General features: G+C 55.0%; 1 protein-coding gene across 3 annotated transcripts in view; it reads left to right on the plus strand.

The window, feature by feature from the left end:
- The first annotated feature begins 280 nt into the window (after positions 1-280).
- AP2A2 (adaptor related protein complex 2 subunit alpha 2) overlaps positions 281-22,855 on the plus strand; it is a 53,034-nt gene continuing 30,459 nt past the window's right edge. For 2 of the 3 annotated variants that reach the window (XM_039840492.1, XM_039840493.1), the window contains exons 1-2: positions 281-491; positions 19,078-19,146. In XM_039840492.1, the coding sequence (XP_039696426.1) occupies positions 425-491; positions 19,078-19,146 (136 nt within the window). In that variant the 5' untranslated portion in view covers positions 281-424. Of the gene's footprint in view, positions 492-13,825; positions 13,863-19,077; positions 19,147-22,855 lie in introns of those variants that run through there. The other variant, XM_039840494.1, reaches the window with a different exon arrangement.

A 22,855-nucleotide genomic window follows, 5' to 3' on the forward strand; every position in this document is an offset into this window, starting at 1 on the left:
TGCAGCAGGATATCGGAGTTCTGCACGCATCCGGGCTCCGCAAGGCGGGCCGCAAGCTGCCCCAGATCCAGGGCTGGGCAGGGCGCCGGGGGGGCGGGGGGGCCCCGGGAACGCGAAACCAGGGGTCCCAGAGCGGCCCCGCGCGCGGCGTCGGCCTGCAGGGGGAGCTCCCGCGCCTACCGCTGCACGCCCGCCCTCGACGTGCTCGCCCCCGCGCTGCGGCCGCGGAGAGCGTGCGCGTGCGCGCGGCTGCGAGCGAGCGAGCGTGCGCGCGCACGGCGGCGGCGGCCCTGAGAGCGGCGCTGGGAGCCTGAGGCGGCTCCGGCTGAGGCGGCTCCTCCCGCGGCCGCGCTTCCCGCTCCCGCTGCCAGCTCCCCGCTCCTCCTCCCGGCCCGCAGCGCAGGCTGCTCCCCCGCGCCCGAAGATGCCGGCCGTGTCCAAGGGGGACGGGATGCGGGGCCTGGCGGTCTTCATCTCTGACATCCGCAACTGTGAGTGGCCGCGGCGGCGGAGCCGGCCTGCGGGGGGCGGGTGTCGGGGGGCGCAGGCCCGGGGTGCGGGGCGGGGTTCCGGGGTACGGGGCAGGGGTGCGGACCTGGGAGGCGGAAGTGTCGGGGGCTGGAGGCTGGGATGCGGGGCAGGGTGCTGGACCTAGAGAGTGCGTGTTTAGGGAAGGCACAGAGGCGAGGTGCAGAGCGCAGGTGAGACTAAGGCAGCGGCCTTGGGAGTGTCCAGGAGGCACAAGTCCAGAGCGTGAGGCGGGAGAGTCCAGGCGCAGGTCTGGTGGCAGGGTCCAGTGGCAGACCTAAAGATAGGTAATCCAGGGAGGCAGGCAGGTGAGGCAGTGCCCGACCCTGGCAGGCGTCAGAGGCACAGGACAGGCGTCAAGGATACGATGCAGGGACAGGGAAGCTCCGAACTGAGGTAGGAGTCAGGAGGTGAGAGCACTGTGGGTGCGGGCTGAGGGTGGCTGTGGCACCGCCGAGGGGGTTCGGATGAAGACGCCCCTCCCCAGCATGATGTCATCTCGAGCAATCTGCGTCTTTCTAGTAATGGAGCGTTTAACCCAGCGTTTTCCACAGCCGTCTGGGTTTTCACGTTGGGAGTGGGGATAGCGACGTCCGTGTCTTGTGGGGGAAGCAGCTCTGTGTCCCAGGTTCCCGCCGGCTCGTAAGCCTGTTTAAAATGACTCACTCCCCAGGGAATCCGGACAGGGGGCAGTGCGGGGTGCCATGGCTCTGGAGCAAGTGCTCTGCCTGCTGTCTCTGGTCAGGGACACGTGTGTCCCTTTAGAGTGGAAAAATCCACACCCAAAGGTGGAAGCGGCCAGGAGGTGGTGAGTGCAGCCGATCTTCAGTGAGTTGGGCTTTGGTGTGCAGAAACTCCTGACGGCTTTTAGAGACGGTCCCTTTTATTTAATTAAAAAATAAACACAAAGCCAATTTCCTGTCTGGTGTGTTGTATTTTTTTCCTTGCTATCCACCACATTTTTTTTTATCGCCTGAGGTTTAAAGAATGTTTGTACCCTCACCTCCTTAGACTGGGCGGAGGGCCCAGACTGGAAGGGTGAGACCCTCTGCCCGCTCCTCACTGCGCGGGAAGTCAGTGTGGAAACACCCTGCAGCGCTTCTCCCGGCGGGGCAGTGTGCTCATTTTCTCTCCCTTTGCTGCTTACGTGATTTCCAAGACAGCACTATTCCTCATCCTAACGCGTCTCGTAAAGCTAAGTGTGTGTGTGCGCTTCGTCAGGGGACCCCTTGGGCAAAGCTTAGCAGCCTTTAATTAGTTGTGACGTCTGTCCTTCTGTTTTGGAAAAAAGTTGCGTTGGGCAGGGCGTTGAGATGAAAACCCGTTTTCTCGGACAGCTAATCACTCTCAGGCGCGCCGTGTGCAAGGTCGGCGTTGGACCAGGAGGTGCCTGCGCGTAGTGGGGACACGCGATGCTTGTCTGATTGTGGACCGGACTCTCCCCAGCCTCGTGCTGTTGACACGCAGGCCACTCATTTGCTGTGCGGAGCTGTCCTGCGGTTGGCAGCATCCCTGTCTCCACCCACTAGATGCCTCGGTTGTGGCAGCCGAAAATGTTCCCAGTCCCGGTGGAGGTCCCTGATGTGGACGGATAGGTCAGGCGCTGCCCCCCGAAAGAGCAAGGGCGTGGAGGGCGCCTGGTCCCTGGCGGGGCGGGCAGGCCTGTCCAACACAACCTTCCTCAGAGACGACCTCGCGGTGTGGTCGCCCCTGCATCAGTCACAGCACCGCGTTTCTTCAGAGCAGTGGCAACTTGAGGTGTGTGTTCCCCCCACAAGGTGGGGACTGTGTCTGCTGTGCTTGGCACTGTTCCCCTGCTCGCATGGCGTCTGACGAGTGGGCTAGAGATTTCACCTGGGAGGTGGCTCTTGGGCCACTGCGTGTGAAGGGCGGGCAGAGAGCCGAGACTTGCCTGAAGCTGCAGGGTCACCATTCTCAACTGGCGTGGCTGGCAGTTTGGAAAGTGGACTTGCCAGAGCCGGTCCGAGCTGGACCCCGGGTGGTGGGCACAGGGTTCCCTGCTTGCCACTGGCCTGTGGCTCTGGCATGGTGTGCAGACTGCTCTTGTGAGGTTAATGGAAGCAGCCAGCCCCTGGAGAGGGCACTGAGCTAGCAGCCTGAGGCCACACTCCTGCGGCCTCTCACCAGCTCCATGAGCCCAAGTCTGTGGCCGCTGAATTTCAGTTTCCTTGGAGGAGATATCGGTAAAGTCCGTTTCATCTCTGAAACTGCAGTTCCCTTCTCCCGCTCCAAACCGGTTTCCTAAACGTTCCCGGTAAGAGCGCTAAGACCTGCCCTGCACCTGTTTGCACTTTATGTTCGTAGTCTGCTTCCAGCCGACTGGCTGGGGACATCACATCTCTTAGCACAGGCAGCAGTGAATATGTGAATATGCTCCAGCATTTGAAAAGGGGCCCACGTCTTAGCTTTTGTGGCCCGGGTAGCAAGCTAATTCAGTGCCTCATGAAATGAACTCGATCTTTGCTGATTGACTCCACCCAGGGCCACTGAATTCACCTAGTGTGAGTTCAGTGTGTGGCGTTAACGAATAGTTTCTCTCTCTTTTTCTTTTTTTAATTGGCATTAAGAATTCTAATTCTTTCCTTAGGTCCAGATTTTAAATAATTCTTTATTTTGAAACAAATATGGATTCATAGGAAGTTGCGAAGAAATGGACAGGGCGGGCCCAGCACCCCTCACCCCACCCTCCGAAGATGAACATCTCACATAACAGTACAGTTTCAACACCAGGAAACTGCCGCCGGTCCAGTCCCCAGGCACGCACACTTCGCCGGTGTCACCGCACCGATGCGTGCGTGTGTCGGTCCGTGTGCTTTCTCACGTGTAGCTGTGTATAACCCCACCTCCCTCAAGGTACAGAACTGGTCCTTCATCTTAGAATCCCCTCGGGCCACCCTATGTAGCCAGCCTCCCCACCTCGCCCCGACCAGTGAGGTACCCTGCACGGTGACATCACATGTGTTGTCCTGTTGACATGAGCTTTTTTTTCCTCACTCAGCACAGTCCCCTCGAGGGCCATCCAGGCTACTGTGCTGATGGACATTACAGTCAGGCAGTAGCAAAGGAAACACAAGAACTGCCGAAATTGGGAAAATACTAGTTTGTTGCCACTTATCCGGTTCTTTCGGAGCTTTCGTTTGCTCTCGCGCATGTGATAAGCTGGCGAAGAGTTGCATACAGGGGACTCTCGAACACCTGGGGGAGGTTAGTGGCATAGACCCCGCACAGTTGAAAATTCAAGTATAACTTTTGGCTCCCCCCAAAACTTAACTCCCGTCATCCTCGGTACCTGCGAGGGGTCGGTTCCAGGACCTTTGCGGGCACCAGAATCCGCGGGGCCCTGGTCCCTTACACAGCATGGTGTGGGAGAGTGCAGAAGTCTCCCTCCGCACCCACGGCCTCCCAGATGCAGATGTGAAACTTGCAGAGGAGGGCCGACCTCAGATGGACTGGAAAAAAAGCTGCGGGTAAGCGGACCCCAGGGGTCAGCCGCGCAGCTGAGTTAGGGCCTGTCTTTCCCATGATCTCTGACGTGTCAGCACTAGAACGTCGTTGGAAATATAGAACACTGCCGAAGATGGCAGACGCAGGATTGGCAGGAGGATCATCCGGGCCGCAGTGAAAAGAGAGAGGCGATTGGTCTTTATTCTTGTGAGACCAGCCATGTTGCCCGTGGGCAGGGGATTGCTGTTTACCCCTCCCTGCTGGCGTGGCGGCGGGCCGCACAGCTGTGTGGAGAGACCCTGCCCTCCTCCTTGGAGCTGTTTTCCTTACCCCTGCAGGCGCTGCAGGAAGCCAGCGTGGGGTGAGGTGTAATTAGCGATGGGAGGAAGGCGGGAAGGCGCAGCTCTGCAGCAGGTGCACTGGTAGAGGGTCGCATGACTTCGTGCTTTGCTCACGCGCCCTCGCATAACTTGATCTCGTCTCTGTTTGTTAACTTTGTTGGAATTTGGCACCCCTTCGCACTGTTTCAGCATGACTAAAGTTTAAAAAAATTTTATTTGTTCGTAAAATCCATGTCTTATGAGTCATAAATTGGACATGGAGAAACTGAACATAAAAATTTAAATTTCAGTTGAAACAAGTGTAAATATTAAACATACAGTTAGTACTTGATTTTCCTGCATAGTAATAAAGGTCAGAATCAGAGTGTGTCAGTCTAGTTTTGAACTTTTAAAGTTTTTTCAAAATGTAATGTTCATTCGCGTCTTGACCGTACATTTGGAAAATGCTGACGTTTGGAGGAAGAGTGCTCTTCCTGCATATATTCTTTTGCACTCTCATGCATAATTTCTGTCCCATAGACACTGATTAAGGAAGCATGTGACGGGCGAGGGGAGGGACAGCCACCCTGCGGAGGAGGAAGGGAGCTTTTGGTCCAGGTTGAATTTTCCTGCCCAGGTTGGCCGTTGTGGCTTCTAGAAAGTATCTGTGTGTTCTTCCCCGTCGTTCCTCTGGCCCTTCTGAAGGGGGGACTCTTTTATGACAAGTCGACATGTCCTGGTGATAAGTGTATTCTCATGCCAGATACCTGGCATTACTTTTTCCTCTTAAAGTGATTTTCACTGTTTTTTTTTTTTTTTTTTTGGCAACAACATGTGCCAGGATTTTGTAGGCACAGAGTTATTGGAAAGGCTGTCTTCGCGGGATTAAACGGCATCTCGTTGGCTTTTAAGATGTTACGTAGAGTCAGAGCAGAGGGGCAGATGCGCATGTGCCACGGGACGCGGCGTTCTGTGCTGGGAGCGGCCGTGCTGGAAGCCCCGGTGGGCGCGCTCGGATGTCCTCACAGTTTCACCTGCTCATTCTGCTGGCTCTGGGCGTGAGGCCGCTGTCCTCCCTTAGCTCAAATTTCAAAACTTACAAGGACCCGACAGCTAGGACCCGACGTCTTTTTCAGTAAGTCCATAGTAAACTCGTCTGGCCGCAGTGGGGCCCTATATCGCCCTGAGCGCTGTGTGGTGCCCCTGCCCACGTGGGTGTTCGCAGGGGCGCGCTCCCTGCCGAGGTGGGGGTCCGTGGACGACCGTTACACACTCTGCTTCCTCCTGAAGTCTGAGGAGGTGTGAATTCTGGGACAGCTTGGACCTCAGGGTGTATATGGGATGGCACTTGGGCTTGCGATGTGACATGCTGTGTGGCTTTTGGAGAAATGGCCCCCTCAGGAGCTTGCAGACAAATGAGACGCGGTCTCGCCCGTGACGTCCCCCTGATTGCGTGCCTCCAGGTACACAGTAGGGGCTACGAGGGCGTCAGGGCGGACCAGGGCCCTTGCCCTTGCCCTTGCCCTGAAGGTCTCTGGTTTGGGGATGGGCAGGTCCTGGAAGGAGGGCAGAGGGAATGAGGGAGGTGCACCAGGTGCTTGGACATCTGGAAAAGGCAGGTCCAGGTCAGGCGTTGAAGGGCTTCACGTGCCTTTGGCCTTGGTGAGCATTCCTGTTCCTTGGAGTTGTGTTTGGTCCACCCCGCCCCCAGCCAGCAGGGATGGAGGGGTGGTGCCCCTCGCGGGGTTTGGCCTGGCAGAGGCAGCACTGAGGTTTGGTGTTGAAACCACGGTGCGGGAGATCGGAAGTGGATGGCTTCGTCAGCTCGCGGAACAGTGTGCACTGGGTTAAAGGACTGTCTCCAACTTCATGAAATACTCGGAAGGGTACTCCCAAGAGAACAGGCCACGTGATGTCTAAGACTTAGGTTACAAAACTATGTACTGATTCTAGCATTTGACTTCTTCAGAATCTTCTGGCTTCGATATGAAAGCTGACATGGTTGAAATGTCACAAAAGGCAGGATGTGCCACAGCACTGAGAAGCATTTCTGGGCAGAGAGGGTCAGGTGGGTGTCCCCGTAGGCAGGGGCCAAGGCTGAGAGAGACCGTCTCTGTGCCCGGTGGGGAGATGGCCGCACGGGCTCGGCCCACATGGAGACGCAGCATGCCAGGAGGAAGTGGCCTGCTTTCAGAGAGTGCCCTGGAGGCTGAGCTTGGAAAAGGACCGAGAAGAGCCTGAGGACGATGCGATGTGCATGCCCCAGAGAGGTGCCACTGCCTAGGAGGTGCAGTCTACACTGGGGGACACCCTGGTCCCTGCCGCCTCCACTCATCACTCCTGCCAGTTCTTCGGCTTTGTCCTTCAGCACTGTTGGCCCACAGTCACGACGTAATGAGGGTGTGGGAAGTGGGGTCAGAGGGCTTCTGGGGAGCCTCCAGGGTGCGGGGCTGGTGCCAGGGGCTGGCGCTTGGAGTTTGTCTCCTGCGGCAGTGGGCGCCCAGAGTTAAGGAGGCCAGTGACATGCCCACATCTGCCCTGTGCCCCGCGGGAGAGGCCGAGCCCATTTTCCTGGCTAGGTTCTGGCCCCGCGGAGCTCCCTTAGCCTCCTGGGCCTTAGGAAACGGGAGTGGAGTGGCTGGATGTGTTTACTTAGGAGAAAATCTTCTGGCCAGCGGTTCGAGTTCTGTTCTGATTCGGTTCCCTTTCTCTCACCTTTGCACGTTGCGGCCCTGCCGAGCCATGCATCATGGCAGGGTTTGGGGGGCGATCCAGGAGTGGGGGCACCATGCATCACACTGCAGAGAGACCTCAGTGTCAGTGGAACACACTCAAGGAGCTGTGGGTGGTTCCTAGTGTGAGAAGCGCCTAGTGGGTGGCAGGGATGTGGCAGGAGAAGGAATAAGCCGAAACCGGCCCCGGGAGCCCGCTCTGCAGGGCGCGGGCCACCGACAGACCGTGGGCAGGGGAGCGACATGGCGGTTTCGCAGAGCCGACATCTTGAATGCAGAGGACGTCCGGCTTAGAGGCAGGGAGCCTGTTAGGGAAGGGGGGCTTGGTCTGCTCCAGCAGAGGTGGCAAGGGCCCGAATCAGGGCGGCGAGTGGAAAGGGAAGGGTGGGCTTTTGGGGTTTAGAAGTCAGGATTGATGGGCATGAATGGTCAAGTACCCGCCATTCATAGTGGCTTTGAGTCTACAGCGGAAGTGCCATTTAGTCAGAATGTTGGTGCGAGAACCTCCATGTAGTCACCCCTTTATAAAAGCAGATGGTACAGATGGTCAGAATCAATTTTGTCAGAACTCTGGAAATTAACCAAAGGTTGAGTCAAGAAAAACTGCTGCACCTGTGACTGGACTCTCGTTCTCCTTCTCGTGCTCTGGTGGCCGGACAGACCAGTCTTGCCGCCATTGGAGGGACAGGGCAGCTTGGCCCCTCAGAGCCCTGCTTAGGGCGTCTGCTGTTGGAGCGGGATGGCAGCTCGCCACAAGATCCCCATTGGCAGAGCTTAGCATCACCTGACCTCGCTCGGTGTGTTTGCGGAAAACGATTACTGACAGTTGTTTAATATCACGGTTTGGGGCCCAAATCTTAAAAGGCAGATGTGGGGAATGGCATGCCATCCAGGGCTTTGGGAAGTTCTCGTGGGTTCCTGGGGGCCTGGAAGGCTGCACGTGTGCAGGACTGCATGCGCACACGCCTAGGAGGGGTCCGGCAGGGGCTCCATCTCTCACCTCGGGCTCATCCTGGTCCCCACACAAGTGGGACGTGAAGGCGGGGGCTGAGCTGTCACAGTCTGAGTGTGGAGAGTGTGCCTTGCACACGTGGTTCCTGGCATTGTCTGGGGCATACTAGCTTTAGGCACTTAAGGAGAGACCTGACCCGCCGTGAACTGACCACCTGGCTAAACGAGAGGGAGTTACAGACTTTACAGAGCTGGTTCAGGAAAGTCACTGAACACACAGCAGCAACAGTGGTCCCTGGGCGGGGGGCTTCTGATGTCCAGAGCTGCCACGTCATGTCGTCTAAGTGCCCAGGTTTCCATAAGAAAATTTGGGATGCACAAAGAAACAGGAGAATGTGGTCTGTACACAGGAGAAAAAGGGGTCACTCGAAAGTGTCTTTGACAGAGTCCAGGTGTTGGACCTACCTGGGAAGGAGTTGGTTATCACAGATATGTTCCAAGAGCTAAAGGAAACCGTGTCTGAAGAATTAAAGGAAAATGTGAGAATGATGTCTCACCAAATAGAGAATATCAATTATGGAGTGGGAAATTGTTGAAAAAAAATCAAAAAAATTCTGGAGTTGAAAATATAGTAACTAAAATGAAAAATTTACCAAAGGTGCTCAGCAGAAGGTCTGAGCCAGTGGAGAAAGAATTGGTGAATTTGAGCATAAGTTCGTTAAGTGATTGAGATCTATACGAAGGTGCATCTAGATCCAGCCTGAGGAACAGAAGTAAAAAGAATGAAGAAAAATGAGCAGAGCCTCAGAGACAGCGACACCATTGAGCGCACTGGAGTCCCATGAGGAGAGGACGTAAATGCCCCAGATTTGATGCCACATTAATTCACCCGTCCGGGGTGACCGCCAGACAGCACCAACTCATGGAGAGCGGCACCCGGACTGCCACACAGAGTGCTGAAAGACAGTTTGCCTTTGAAGCAGCAAGAGGCAAACATTCACGGTCTTCAAGACAGCTTGAAGGTCAACAGCTGATTTCTCATTCAAAACCATGCAGACCAGTCTACTGATGCACCCAGAATGCTGGAGAGAGACTGTCAACCAAGAATTCTGTATCCAGCGAAACCATTCTTCAAAAAGGGAGAAACCAAGGTATTGCTAAATAAAGCAGCACGAGGGAGCGCGTGGCCAGCAGAGCCGCTCAGCAGGGCGTGCTGAAGGGAAGCCGGCGGATGGCAGAGGGAACGGAGCGCGACGGGAAAGGCGGACGGAGGTCGGGAGGGAAGACGGTGCAAGTTCACGTTTGTACGTTCGTGTCCCCTGTCTGATTTAAAAGACAAGGGCCCAAACAGTAATTTAAACTTAATACAGTTTAAAGAAAACTGTGCTAATGGGCTTGATACACGTGAAGATGTAATTCGTGTGACCGTCATAGCACAAACGGGGGGGCGGGCGGGCAGAGCTCTGCTGGAGCAAAGTCGATATTGAAATTAGGTTCGTATTGCCCCAAACTCCAACATTTTAACGTTAATCCCCAGGTAACTACTAACAAACTAACTAAAAAACATTGTAAAAGAAATGGGAATTGGTATCCTAAAAACATCTATTTAACGCAAAAGAAATCAGCGATGGAAGACTATGTGAACAAAGAGAACATCGCAAAATGGCAGATGTCAGTCCTACCTTATCGATAATCACCTTAAATGTAGTCAGATTAAACACTTGAATTAAAAAGCAGAGATTGGCAGAATGGATTAAAAAAATAAGATCCAGCTATGTACTGTCATCAAGAGACACTACAGATTATAAGAGATAGGAGCCTGGAAGGAGAAACAATGATGTGCTCTGCAACCAGTAACCAGAGGAGAATGAGAGTGGCTGTATTAATGTCAGACGAAATGGACTCGAAGACAAAAATTGTTTTCAGGGACATAGAAGAGCACTTTGTAATGATAAAGGGTCAATCCCTCGAGGAGATATATCAGTTATAAACACATCTAGACCCAGTAACAGAGCCCCACAATACATGGAGAGGGGAGAAATAGACAGTTCAGCACTGGTAGTTGACTTCATTACCCTGTTTTCAGAAATAGGTAGGACTAGACAGATCAGCCACGAATCGAAGACTCGGACGACACTCTAAAGCAGCTAGACGCAACAGACACCTGTAGACTGCTCCACCCAGGGAGAGGAAGGGACACGCACTCTCCTTGAGTGCACACAGGACATTCTGCAGGCTAGATCCTATGTAAGGCCATGAAAAAGCCTCAATAAATTTAAAAGGGTTGAAAACATACAGAGTATATTCTCCAACCACAATGGAATGAAATTAGGAATCAGTAACAGGAGGAAATGGACAAATAGGTGGAAATAAAACACTCTCCTGTATAACTAATGGATCAAAGAAGAAAACCCGAGGGAGATTAAAAAATACTTTGAGATAAATGAAAATAAAAATACAACATACCAAAACTTGGGGGGTGGTCTGAAAGCAGTGCTTGGGGGAAATTTATAGCTGTAGATACCTACATTAAAGAGAAGATCTCAAATCACTAACCTGATGTTTTGTCTTAAGAACCAGAAAAAGAAGGACAAGCAAGACGCAAAGCAAGTGGAATAATAACAAAGATTAGATTAAAGGCTGGTTCTTCGAAAAGATTAACACAAATGACAAACCTCTGGCTAGACTGACCAAGAAAAAGAGAGGACCCAGAGCACGAAAATCAGGAAGGAAAGGAGGGACATTACTCCTGAATTTGCAGAAATAAAAGGGGTTATAATTGTATGATTGCGAGACAAAAATTAGCTGACTCAGGATGGAGAAATTCCTCGAAAGACACAAGTAACAAATTGACTCGAGAAGAAATAAAAAAATCTGAATAGACTTATAAGAAGAGGTTGAATTAGTAATTTAAAAATTTTCCATAAGAACAAACCCTGGCCCAGGTGGCTTCGCCTGTGAATTTTATCAAACAGAGAACCGGTGCTAATCCTTTACAAAAGCTGGAAAAATAGAAGAGTTGGGAATACTCGACAGCTCATTCTGTGAGGCCCTGAGAACAAGGTCAGACAAAGACATCACGAGAGAGAAGACTGTAGGCCGCCGCCCACGGCGAACCGGCAGCCCAGCCAGGTCCCCAGCCAGGTCCTCAGCCGTATTGAGGTGACAGGGACAGCCTTGTTCTGTAATGGCAGGCATGTAGGCCGTAGGGGTAGGACTGCCACTGCAGAAGCAGATCTTTAAGTCTTGGGTCACTTGACTTTTGACAAGAGTGCCGAGAATTCGGTAGGGGAAACATAGTGTTTTCAACAGATCGCGCTGGGGTAACCGCATCACCCTCGTGGAAAAGGACGAAGATGGGCCCTGGTGCACAGCGGGGCCCGAAATCAGCTCCACAGCGTCACAGACCTAAGAGCAAAAGCTGAAGCTCTGAAACGAGAAGACATACGACTGCATCTTTGTGACCTTGGAAACGCTTTCTTAGTTATGACGAAGTACAAGCGATTAAAAAAAAGGTAAATTGGATTTCATCAAAACGGAAAATTTTCCTGCTGCAAAATGCTATCAAGAAAGTGAAAAGACAGCCCAAGAATGAGGAAATATTTGAAAATCATGTTTCTGATAAAGGGCTGTATCCAGAATATTAAAGTAAAAATGAACAAAGTATCCGAATGTGTTTCTCTGTAGTAGGTACACAGGTGTCCAGTAAGCACATTAGAAGCCATCAGGCAAATGCAGCTCAAAACGCAGTGAGACCACACCACTAGGGTGGCCACGATGAGAGTGAAGGGCAATGACAGGTGTTGGCAGATTCGTGGAGAAATGGGAACCCTTGTTCTTTTCCAGTGGTGATATAAAATGGTGCTGCCCTTGGGGGAACGTTTGTCTCTCTTCAAGACGTTTAAAATAGAGTTGCCATGTGACCAGTGATTCCACTCCTAGGTGTCCACCCAAGAGAAATGCAAACATGTACACATGAAAACTTGGACACGAGTGTTCAAGGCAGCATGACTCATAATAGCCCAGACTGGAAGCAACGCCCCCATCCGCCAATACGAGATAGCCAGATGTGACACAGACACAGAACGCAGCACGATTCAACAGCAAAAGGGATTCACGCTGCCTTGAAAACATCCGAAGTGGAAGAAGCCAATCAGAACAGACTGCGTGAAGGTCCCATGTTATGAAATGTTTAGAAGAGGGGAATCTGTACGAGCGAGCAAGTAAAGGGGTTGGTGTTTCTTTTTGGGGAGATGAAAAATTTCTCAGATTGTGGTGACGGGTGCGCAAGTCCGAACATACCGGAAGCCGGCGCATCGTGTGCTTTAAACGAGTGAATCGTGTGAGAATCCATCTCGGTAAAGCTGGTAAAAGATGTACCAGTGAGTGTGCGTCAGTTGGATGTGGCTTTACTCCTGTGGTGCCGCCGTCTGGTCTTTGCGCCCTTTCGCTCTGCCGGCCGTCGAGGCCCCTGCGCACAGCAGGGAGGTGTTGAAAATGTCCCCGAATGTCCCCGAATGTCCCCGGCGTGTGGCTGCGCCCATGGCGACTCGCTGTGGCCACACCGCTTGCTTCCCAGAGCGCAGGCTCTGCGCGCTGGGGAGACGTGGGGTGGCAGTCGTGTCCCGGCTGGGTTTCAGAGTCCACTCTGTGGGTGCCGTGCGGACCACCTTCACTATAATTTTAGCCATGATATCGCCCTTCAGAATCGGCTTTTTGGTCAGTTCTGGGCTTTTGGCTTGCTCGGTGAAATCATTTTATACAGACCGAAATTCTTTTCTTAGACCAAGTTTCCTCATAAGTTTCAAACTTGCTGCCGTGGAGCCGAGAGGCCCCTGCGCCTGCTCCCGAGGCGGGCTCTTCTGGACGCTCAGCTGTCAGCTGATCAGTCTGGTCAGCAAGGAGAAGAATCATTGACCAGCATGTCACTGGGGCAGAACGACCGGGGCTGCGATTTGCAATCCCAGAGCGTCTGTCAGGCCTGGGCCCTGGGGCGCATTGTTCGCTGCTGACCGGGCACCGAGCTCCTTTGGGGCAGAGGTTGCGGGCTAGTTACTCATTAGCCAGCAGAGCCCCAGTCCGCTGTGGGGACTCCTGGTACAGTCTCGATGTCTTCAGTGGCCCTCAGACTGCCGCATTTGAGGTGGAGACATGTGGCGGAGGTCAGCTGCACCGTGGTGAGGTGTCGCTGCCTCCGGTGACCCTTGCTGGCCCTGGACCCATCTGAGATGGGTTTCTGAAGTCAGCCTAGGGCAGTAAGCCTTTCCCTCCCCCAGAGCGAATTCTTCATCTAAAAAGATAAGATTTTTGCCAGACTTGCTCCCAGCAGTCTGGGGTGGGGAGAGACAGCCCGAGGCCTCAGGAAGCCCCAGAAGCGCCAGCCACCCGTGTGCGCTTGTGCTCAGCGCTAGTAGGGTGATGACTGACAGGCGCAGCGGGTTCGGCCCCTTAGCACTGCGGTCGTGGTCTGCGCGTGGGTCGGCGGTCACCCCAGTCCTGCTGGCTTTTCCTTGACCTCCCCCCGGCCAGGCACGTTTGACCTGGCAGCACTTTGTGCCCACGGAAGTCTCCTGAGGCGCTCCCAGCCACCATGTAGGTGTGGCTGGCATCTGCTGGCTTGTGCTTCTGGTCTTCCTGCCACGGCGGATCCACCGTGAGGAGAAGGCATCGGTCATGGCCGCTTAGAGAAGCTGCTGGTTCCACCCAGACCTGAGCCCGGAGGCTTTAGCACCAGGCCCTCCACCAGCAGCGTCTGCGCGGCCTCCCGAGTCCCCCCTCAGCACCCTGCTCACCCCGCCTGGCCTCCCTCATCTCTGCTGGTGGGCTGCCAGCCCTGTGGGGGACATGCCTATGCAGGGCGATTTAGGTGAGGGAAGCGGGTGGGGACAGTGACAGGAAGTGCCCGGGAGACTAGGGTTCACTGTGCACCTAGCCCTTTCGGAGGGGTAGGGTAGGGTGTTTCGCCAAGTGGGGGGAATGCTGCTGCAGGGGCGGCCGCAAGCCTGAGGGCTGGGGCCCCCCAAGGAACGGTGCTGAGCAGAGCCCGAACTGCAGGGCTTCGTACGCTCCACGCTGGGGACGCGGATGGCTCCCTGGCCCTCGGAAGGTCAGATGAGCCCAAGGATCCAGCCTCAGCGGGAGCATTGCTGCAGTCGGGGTGTCCGCTGCCTCGCAGGGCAGTATGCCCTTACTTTTTTCCTTTTCTGTTGTGAATGAAAACACAGAAAATCACACAAAACCCACGTTTAAAGATGATTGAGCTGTTATTAAAAGGCAAGCACCCTGGGGACTTCCGTCCAGGTGACCCTCCCAAGAGCCCTTCCACGCGCTCCCTCTGTCCTTCCAGACCTTCCGGGGTGCCGGCTTCCCGTGTCCTTACAGGCCCCTCACCCCAGGCTGCGTCCTGAGCGCCAGAGTAAGCATGTGGTGCTCTTCGATCTTTTAATCTGTACCCCTTTCTTTTTTTTTTTTTTTTTTTACGACGGTCTGTTCAGGATTCAGGACATTTCAGGGACGTTAAGTTGTTGAGGTCATGGGACTTTTCAGCATGTTCTTTGCTGTCTGCAGCTGGGTCCCGAGTCCCGCTCGCGTGTAGGTGGCTCCGTGGCCGGACTCGTGGTGGCGCCCCGGTCTGTCTGTTTCTGTGAGGCCAGCAGCCATCCCTGCCCCCGGCCTGGCTCCACGCATCGCTTTGGGGCTGCAGAATGGTGCTGTCCTCGCTCTAGTTTCTTCTCCACTGATGCGTGGGAATGCTTTCATGAGGAGCCCCTTCCCTTCCTGCGCTGTCCGCTTGCCCAGGGCTGGTGCGCGTGGCAGAGGAAGTGTAGCCGACAGGCTCTCGCCTTTATTTACCGCTTCAAAGTAGTAGCCTCTGAAGGTGACGAGGTAGGTGTTTTTTAAATGTCTTTGAACCCACAGATTTCAATGTTTTTGTGAATTTTGTCTGTTGCACTTTTAATCCTTTTCGAAGCTCAGGCTGACCCACCTTTGGCTAATGGCGTCTCTTGCTTCGGCCGCTGCGTTTTGGGATGTGGCCCCGGGTGGTCTGTGGTCTTGGACTGTCTTCAGCAGGCAGGAAGCCCGGGCTCGTCTGTGCCGAGCCGGCAGTTTCTCCAGGACTCCTGGTTTCCTGTGGTGGGAACAGCAGTTCCCTACTCCCGTGTGTGGCCTCCGGGGTGGGGGTGGGGGGGCTGGCTCCAGGAACCCATACTGTCTGGAAGAGAGCTGCACTATGCCCGTGGTGATGTGGACTCCCACTTAAGTTCAGAGTGACCAGCTTCCTGGAACCTGTTCCCTACCAGGGTCCCACGGGTGCTAGGGTTGGGGGGGGTGCTGTTACACGGTCTCCTAATCATGCATGACCTAGACCTTGTGTTGCACCCACAGCAGGCTCCGACGCCCCACTGCCCACTGCCGACTGTGGACAGCTGGCAGCAGTGGCGCCTGGGTTTGCCTTCCCTCCCCTCCCCTCTCTCCCCTTCCCTCCTCTCCTCCCTCACTCCCTTCCCTCCCCTCCCCCCTTCCCCCTCCCCCCTCCTCCCCTTCCCCTCCCTCCTTTCCCCTCCCTCCCTTCCCCTGCCTCCCTCTGTGCAGGCTCTGGCTGCAGCGCCCTTGCACGTCCGCATGTTCTCTGGGGCCCCGGGGGCCCTGGGCTCATCTGTCCCTTGTTCTCTGAGCCCTTCCACCTGGGCGAGGTGTGTGCCTGGTTCTCCGGGGCCCTCATGGCGGGCACGATGGCCTGTGTCGCACTGCGTCCCCCACAGGCCTTACACAGGCTGCGCCCTCCCCCGTCCGGTGCGGAGGGGCCAGAGTCTGAGCGTGTCCCGTGTCCCGTGTGAGCGCCTTGCCCTTTTCCTAGATGCGCAAAGGGTTCCTTTTGTTTGAAGCCCAGTCGTTGTATTAGAACGCGTGTTGGTGTGTGTTATTTGGTGTTGACATTCCCGATTACGTTGAGAGGTTTTCTTCATGTGGTTTGAAGTCTTTCATGTGCGTCGTTCCATGGCAGGAAAGCTTTTCGGGGCGACACGTGGGCCCGACTGCTGCGCCGCGGCCTCCTCCGCGACTCCCGCCCGTCACGGTCGCACCTTTGCTTTTGATCTTCGTTACTTTCTCTCGAATCTTTTATCTTCTTTCCTCGTTTCTTTTTTATTTAAGTAAATTTTTTTATCTTGCTTCTCTCCAGACTGCTATTATGTTATTTGTTCTTGTGTTCGTTTTAATTTATTCTTTTTTTCTAAAATGGTTTTTAAATTTCTAATTTACCCGATTTTTGTTACCTGGTACCTGAGTTTCTGGTGGATTTTTAAATGTCTTCTGTTTTTCTTTACGCCCTCTGGCTCCCCCAAAGTAGAGGGCTCCACCTCTGATCTGGGGGGGCTGTCCTTCCAAGGAAGTCTCGCTGCTTAGGGGTGTCACTCTGCCCTGGTTTCCCTGTCCTTACCGTCTCTCTGGATGCAGGCCGACCTCAGCACCTTCCAGCTGCCTGTTTTCGCGTGATGGAGCATTTCTGAGCTGTGGGGCACGGTCCAGGGCTGCTGTCTGCTGCACCGTGCTCCTTCCTCCTCTGTCTTCACTTGGTGGCCACTTCTGAGGCTTGGTCCCTGGCTCAGCCCGCCTGCCTCTGCAGACCCTCCCCGTCCCTGGCCACAGAGCTCCTCTCCTGTGCAGTGTGCAGAGTGGACTCCTGGCCCACAGTCTCTGCTTGGCGGGAGGCCGGGGGCCAGGCTGCTGCAGCCCCTGGCCCGTGCGCTTAGCTCGCCGAGGTCACCTGGGTCTGCTCGGGCTGTCTTGTCCTTCGGTGCGGCGATGCGCCATTCTTTGTGCCCTCTCTCACGCAGACGTATCGACGTGAGGTCTTGTGCTTTCGGTGGCCTTTCTTTTGAGGGTACACCGCTCGGAGATGGCAGGCGACTCCCCCTTGGTTGCACAGGGAGCTCTGCAGAGGCCGCTCTCGGGCTCCAGTAGTGCGCCTGGGTCCAGAGCCCGCTGCTGTCATCGTGTGCTGTGCGCTCCGGGAGGGCCCTGCCTGCCCCGATTAAATACTGTTTCTTATAAATTTGGCCAATTAAGAAAAGCTTAGGAAGAGAAGCTGTAGCTTCTTGCCCTGGCCTGGTCCTGTTCCCCAGAGGGTGCTGTCACCTTTTGTTTTCGTCTGGTGTACCCCTTAACTCTGTTATGTGCCTAGGGTTCTGTGTCGTGCTCTGCCTTCTTGGGTGATAGCTGCAGAGCCCTCTCATGAAGGTGCATTTAGCTCATTAACATTCTTCCTTCGTCCCGCCGCCTCCCAGTGTTTCTGTTATTCCTGCTCTGGACCCGACCCCGTTGACCGCACAGCATAAGTTCCTGCTCTCGGGGTCTCTTTACCTTGGGCTTGGGCAGGTAGGTAGAGCGGAGCACAGACAGGTTATTGTATCCCTCGCAAGAAGCTCACATGCACACACGGAGGCGTGTCCATACAAACACTGGCGTGCACACACACAGACACGCACATGCATCCACACAGGCACCCATGCATGCACAAACACAGACTCACACAAACAGGTGCATGGCGTGCACACAGACACAGGCACACACACAGGCATGCGTACACGTACACATTCGCGTGCCTTGCTGTGCACATTCAGTGCAGGCCGTGCGAAGCCACCTGCAGTCTTTTTGTGTGAGCAGCAGCAGGTTTCCAAAACGCTGTCTTTCATGGGCCATTTCAGTCAGGTCCAAAGAGCCTGTTTCAGCGAAAACACTACTTTTTAAGAAAAATTTAAGAAAAAGTTTGCCCTTGATTTGCCCCCCAGGAATCAGGCCCAGTGCTTGGCATGTGCCCCCGTGACTCCTCCAGGAGCTGGGTGGGCCCTGTGAGCTGCTCTCTTGGCAACGGGGGTGTAGGCACCCTGTCCCCTCGCAGCCTGCACCCCTCCTTGCCCAGAGCTGACTGTCGTGCTTGTTTTGTTAAAGCTCTGCAGCCCCCACCCTCACTCCCAGTGGAACCCAGCTCCACCAGGGCGGGAAGCGGTGTTCTAGCCCGCCCCGCCCCGCAGGAGCCGCTGCACACCTGTCCCGGCTGTTGCCTCTGCCCCCGTTGGTCTGCCTGGGGCTGGGCGGTTCCTTTACCTCAGCAGGTTTAAGCCCTGTTTGTGAGCAAGTTGGTAGGATAAGGTGACCGTGTGCTGGGTGCGTCTTGGACAGGGTGGCTGCCTGCTGGGCCGAGATGGGTCCCGGGAGAGTGCCTGGGGGCTGCGGCCACTGAAGCCTCCCTCCTGCTGGACCAACGGCCTGCCCGGGCAGGGTCTTTAGCAGCAAACTGGATTCCTGCTTCCAAGAGCGATGGAAAGCCACAGCCGGCCCACTGTAGCACGCATGGTGAGCAGCGTCTCTGGCGTCTGTGGTTCTCATCCAGCTGGTGGCCCTGCGTATCACCTAGGCCACGGTTTCCGCACGAGCCAGGGAGGTACAGAACTGGACGTGGTCCCTGCCCTTCGCCTGTCGCCTGGGGCATTGCACACTCGCCGACGTTTGTCAGCGTCAGGCAAGCTTGCCGACAGATCCGGGGCGGAGCGAGAGCTTGGCTGTCACGTATGTCACATATTCTCCATCCCTTTTGCATAATGGAGAATTCTCAAATCTCACTGAATATTATAAAAGTGGACCGACCAGAGCGTGTAGGCTGGTGAATTTCATAAGTAAGATTGGAAGCCTGCAGTAGGTAGACGTTTATACTTTAAAAAATCATCTGTGGCAGTGAAAGTCAACTTTTGGAGTAAACCGTTACCTAGTAACGATTCATTGTGGAAACGTTCAGTAGGTATATGAGCGCTTCTCTTCTCGTTCCAGGACTGGGGCAAAAAGGTGAATTCAAAACGTCACCAAAGGCCCCTCCATTCTGGGCAGCCTTTAGGGACTAGCCTGAGCGGGCTGGGGGCTGGGGGGCTGGGGGTTGGGGGCTTTGCTGTTGGCGGCTGGCTTGCTGCTAAGCTGGGTTCTACCGGGTTCCTAAAGCAGTAGTCCCACCTTCACCTTGTGTGTGTGTGTATGGAAGTGTGTGAGTCACTTTAAATAAAAATGCACATGTGCTCTTTTTTTTTTAGGCAAAAGTAAAGAAGCAGAAATAAAGAGAATAAACAAGGAGCTGGCAAACATTAGGTCAAAATTCAAAGGTAAGTGTGTCACCTTTTTTATGAAATGTTCTGTTGTGAATTTCATATCGTTGGGACTTGATCTTTTACTATCATGTTTTCTACTTCAAACTGAAGTTAAGTTCTTAGCTGTTACTGTCGCGGCTCTGTTGGAATTAAAGGTGTTTAAAGTCAGGCCGTTGGTTATTCTTGAGTCGTTTGACAGTTTGTGCAGGATTGATCAGGTAGTATGGCCCTTTCTGGGACTGGTGTTCTCTCAGAGCTGGAGGGACACTGGCCTAGAGAAGCGACCTCCATTCGTGGACTTGGCCCCCTGGGGCCCTGTAGTGGGGCGAGCAACAGGCCCCACATACAGGGCTCCAAGCTGGGTCACAAGCAAAGGCACGCTCTGCCCGAGGCGCTGATGGCGTGTCGAAAGTGTCAGAAGTGACCAGGTGTTTCTGGCTGTGTCGGCAGCTTGACCTGACCCCTCAGGTGGACCACGTCTCTGGGGGCTGGTTTGTGGGGGTGCACGCCTTCCCTGAGCACCCTCCTCTTGCAGATCTGTGAGAGTGGAGTTTCAGTGTTAGGACATACTTGTGGAAGGCTGCTTAATCCTTTAAGCCTTCATTTTCCAGTTAATTCTTATGGGTTTGAAACCTGGTCAGTCTCTGAGCAGACTTTGGAGAGTGGCTGAAATTGCCCAGGAGCAGTGAGTGGAGGGGAGGACTGGGACCAGCCCCGAGGGACCGTGGGGACAGGAAGACAGGATAGCTTGACAGTGGCTGCCCTGTGTTGCCAGGTGGCACGGACGCTGGTGGGGTTTGGGTGGCTACTGGTGGGTGTGCCCTGCGTACCCCAGGAGATGTGCTGCAGTGTGAGCTCTCAGCCAGGCCCGAGGACACTGTCCAGGGTCTGTGAAGCTCCTGAGGTCGCATGTGACACGCTTTGCTAATGCGTATATATGTTTTTAGGGAGGGGAATGTCTATAACTTTCATTGCTTTGAAAAAGTTTATTTTTTCCTAAGCCTATTTTTTCAGAGCAGTTTTAGGTTCACAGCAAAATCGAGAGGAAAGTACAGAGAGTCCATGTGAGACTCGCCCCCCCACACCCCGGTCTCCCCATTGTCGACATCCCCACCAGACGACGCCTTTGCTATGGTCAGTGCTCCTGCACTGACGTGTCACCATCACTGGCGTCCACAGCTGACGTCAGGGTTCATCTTGGTGTTGTATGTTTATGGGTTTGAACAAATGTGTGGTGACATGTATTCACCGTTTACAGCCCTAAAAATCCTCTGTTCACCCCTCCCTCCCTTGGCCCCTGACAACTACTGGTCATTTACTGTCCCCATAGTTCTGCCTCTTCCAGTACGTCACATACTTGGGATCGTGTGGTCTGTAGCCTTCTCAGATGGCTTCTCTCACTTAGTCACATGCACTTAAGGTTCCTCCGTGTCTCTTCGTGGCCTGAGGGCTCATTTCTCTTTGACTGAATAGTACCCTTGTCTGGAGGGACCACGGTTTGTTCGTCCATCGCCTGCCGAAGGACATCTAGCGACTTCCCAGTTGGGGCAATTATGAGCAAAGCTGCTGTAACGCGTGTGCAGGTTTTTGTGTGGACATCAGGTTTCAGCCCCTTTGGGTAAATACCAAGGAGCGTGTTTGCTGGATCGCGTGGCAGGAGTGTGTTTAGTTCTGCGAGAAACCACCAAACTGTCTTCTCGACCGTCTGCACCGTTTTGCGTTCCCACCGGGGCGAGTGACATTCCTGCTGGTCCCCGTCCTGCCAGCGCTCGGGGCTGCTGCTCCGGGCTGTGGTCGGCCGGTGGGCGTGCGGCCAGCTTGCTGTTGTTTTAACGTGTGTCCCCTGACGGCTGAGGGGCATCTTTTCATGGCTCACTTACCATCTCTCTTCTCTGGTGCGGGGTATGTGACTTCTATTGCTTCCTAACGGGAGGGACTGTCACGTGGTGAAGACCGAGGCTGCCCTGACTACCCCCAGATAGTAGCCCTGCTCTGAAGCTCATTAGCTCTGTCACCCGTCAAGTTACTTAAACTTGTGTATTTTTCCTGAGCAGTGAAGTGGGATGTTGATCATCTCAGCAGGGTGGTCCGTGAAGCAGACCCTGAGACGAGATCGGTGGACAGGGAGTTCTTAGAGTCGCAACAGGGAAAGGCTGGGGCGGAGGCAGGGTCAAGTGGGGGCAGGGGGCGCCGGCAGGAGACGTGGGCCTGCCAAAGTCACCATCCGACAGGGCGCTTTGGCAGAGCTTGTCCGTTAGAGGATTGGCCTTGGGGGGACAGCGGGCCCCGGCACCCCACCTTTGCTTAGCCCTGCCCAGAAAGCCAGAGGGCAGCCACTGACAGCGGAGCGCCTCAGCCCCCCACGCTGTCGGCGGCGCTGATCTTGACGGCGGGGCGGGCCCCTGTGGACGCGGATCGGACCTGCGCGCGGAAGTCCACGTGAGCTCCCGGAGACAGCCAGTGCCTGGTGGGTGGTCACCACGTTAGACTAGTTCAGGGTCCCGCAGGTGGTAAATCTTGAAACCGTCTGCGTAAGTGTTTGGCGAGACTTGTTTTCTCCACCTTCATGCCTGACTAGGGGAAGGAGGCCCCCTCTTCCTGTTAACCGCTTGGCATTTACGGCGCACGTGCGAGCCCCGAACGGTTCAGGTGAGAGAACACCTAGTCCTTGTCTGCAGTCGTATGCTCTGCCCCCACCCAGTGTGGCAGATGGGCTCACCAGAGCCATGCTGCCCAGTACAGGTGCAGTGCAAGTCACAGGTGCAGACACGGGGTTCTCAGTTTCCTAGTGCTCACGTCAAAAAAGAAGCAAGCGAAGTGAATTTTAATATGTTTTATTTACCCCGGTATCCCTAAAATATCACAATAACCGACAGAAAAGGAAAAAGTTTGAGGCATTTTCTGCTTTTTCGTGCCGAGTCTTTGGGATCCGGGGCGCTTTGCACTTGGCACTCAGTCTGCAGCAGCGACGTTCCGAGCGCTTGGCGGCCACCACGTCGGACTGTGCAGACTTAGATTTACCCTTTCACCGAAAAGAACTTAAACCTGAAAGTGTCATCGAGGAAGGAGAAGAAAGCCGTGCCGGGCCGTGTCCAGGAGGAGCTGCGCCCGCTGAGCAGGCACCACACTTGGCCGTTTGTGACCGGGGAGCCCGCTGGGACGCCGCGTGGGGTTCTTGCTGACCACGGAGGTCTGGAGGGTAGTTACCAGTCAGGGGACTGTGGTCTGCATGGGCATTCGGCAGCCTCGGGAGACGTTTTTGGCTGTTACAGCTGCCAGTGGAGGGTGCTCTTGCCATCTCGTGGTGGAGGCCTGGGGCGGGGGAAGCGGCACCTCACAGTGCGCCCGCAGTCCCCAGCCAAGACTGAGCTGGCCGTTGCTGAGCAGCCCTGGTTGGGGGGGGTGGGAGTGTGAGCCCACGGCCACCACAAGTGGGGACCCCCTTCCGCTTAAGTTGAGACCCCCAAAGGCAGTGCCCTCTGGGCAGGAGCGAACTGGCAGTGAGCCAGTCCCGTCACGGTGCGCCTCAGGGCCGCAAGCCTTTGGCGTGGGGGACGGCGAGGAGGCCAGCCCTCTCTGGAGAAGTGCTGTCTGGGGGCTGTTGGGGCTCCCTGCCGCGAGCTCTGCAGACAGGCTGTCCAGCATGTCGGCACGGACAGTCTGGCACACACGCAGTCGAGACGGCACGACCAGGAACCAGCAGAGACAACAGAAACAGCTGCAC

Source organism: Pteropus medius, unplaced genomic scaffold (genome assembly GCF_902729225.1).
Source record: "Pteropus medius unplaced genomic scaffold, Ma_sr-lr_union100, whole genome shotgun sequence".
In the NCBI taxonomy this organism is placed as follows: Eukaryota; Metazoa; Chordata; class Mammalia; order Chiroptera; family Pteropodidae; genus Pteropus; species Pteropus medius.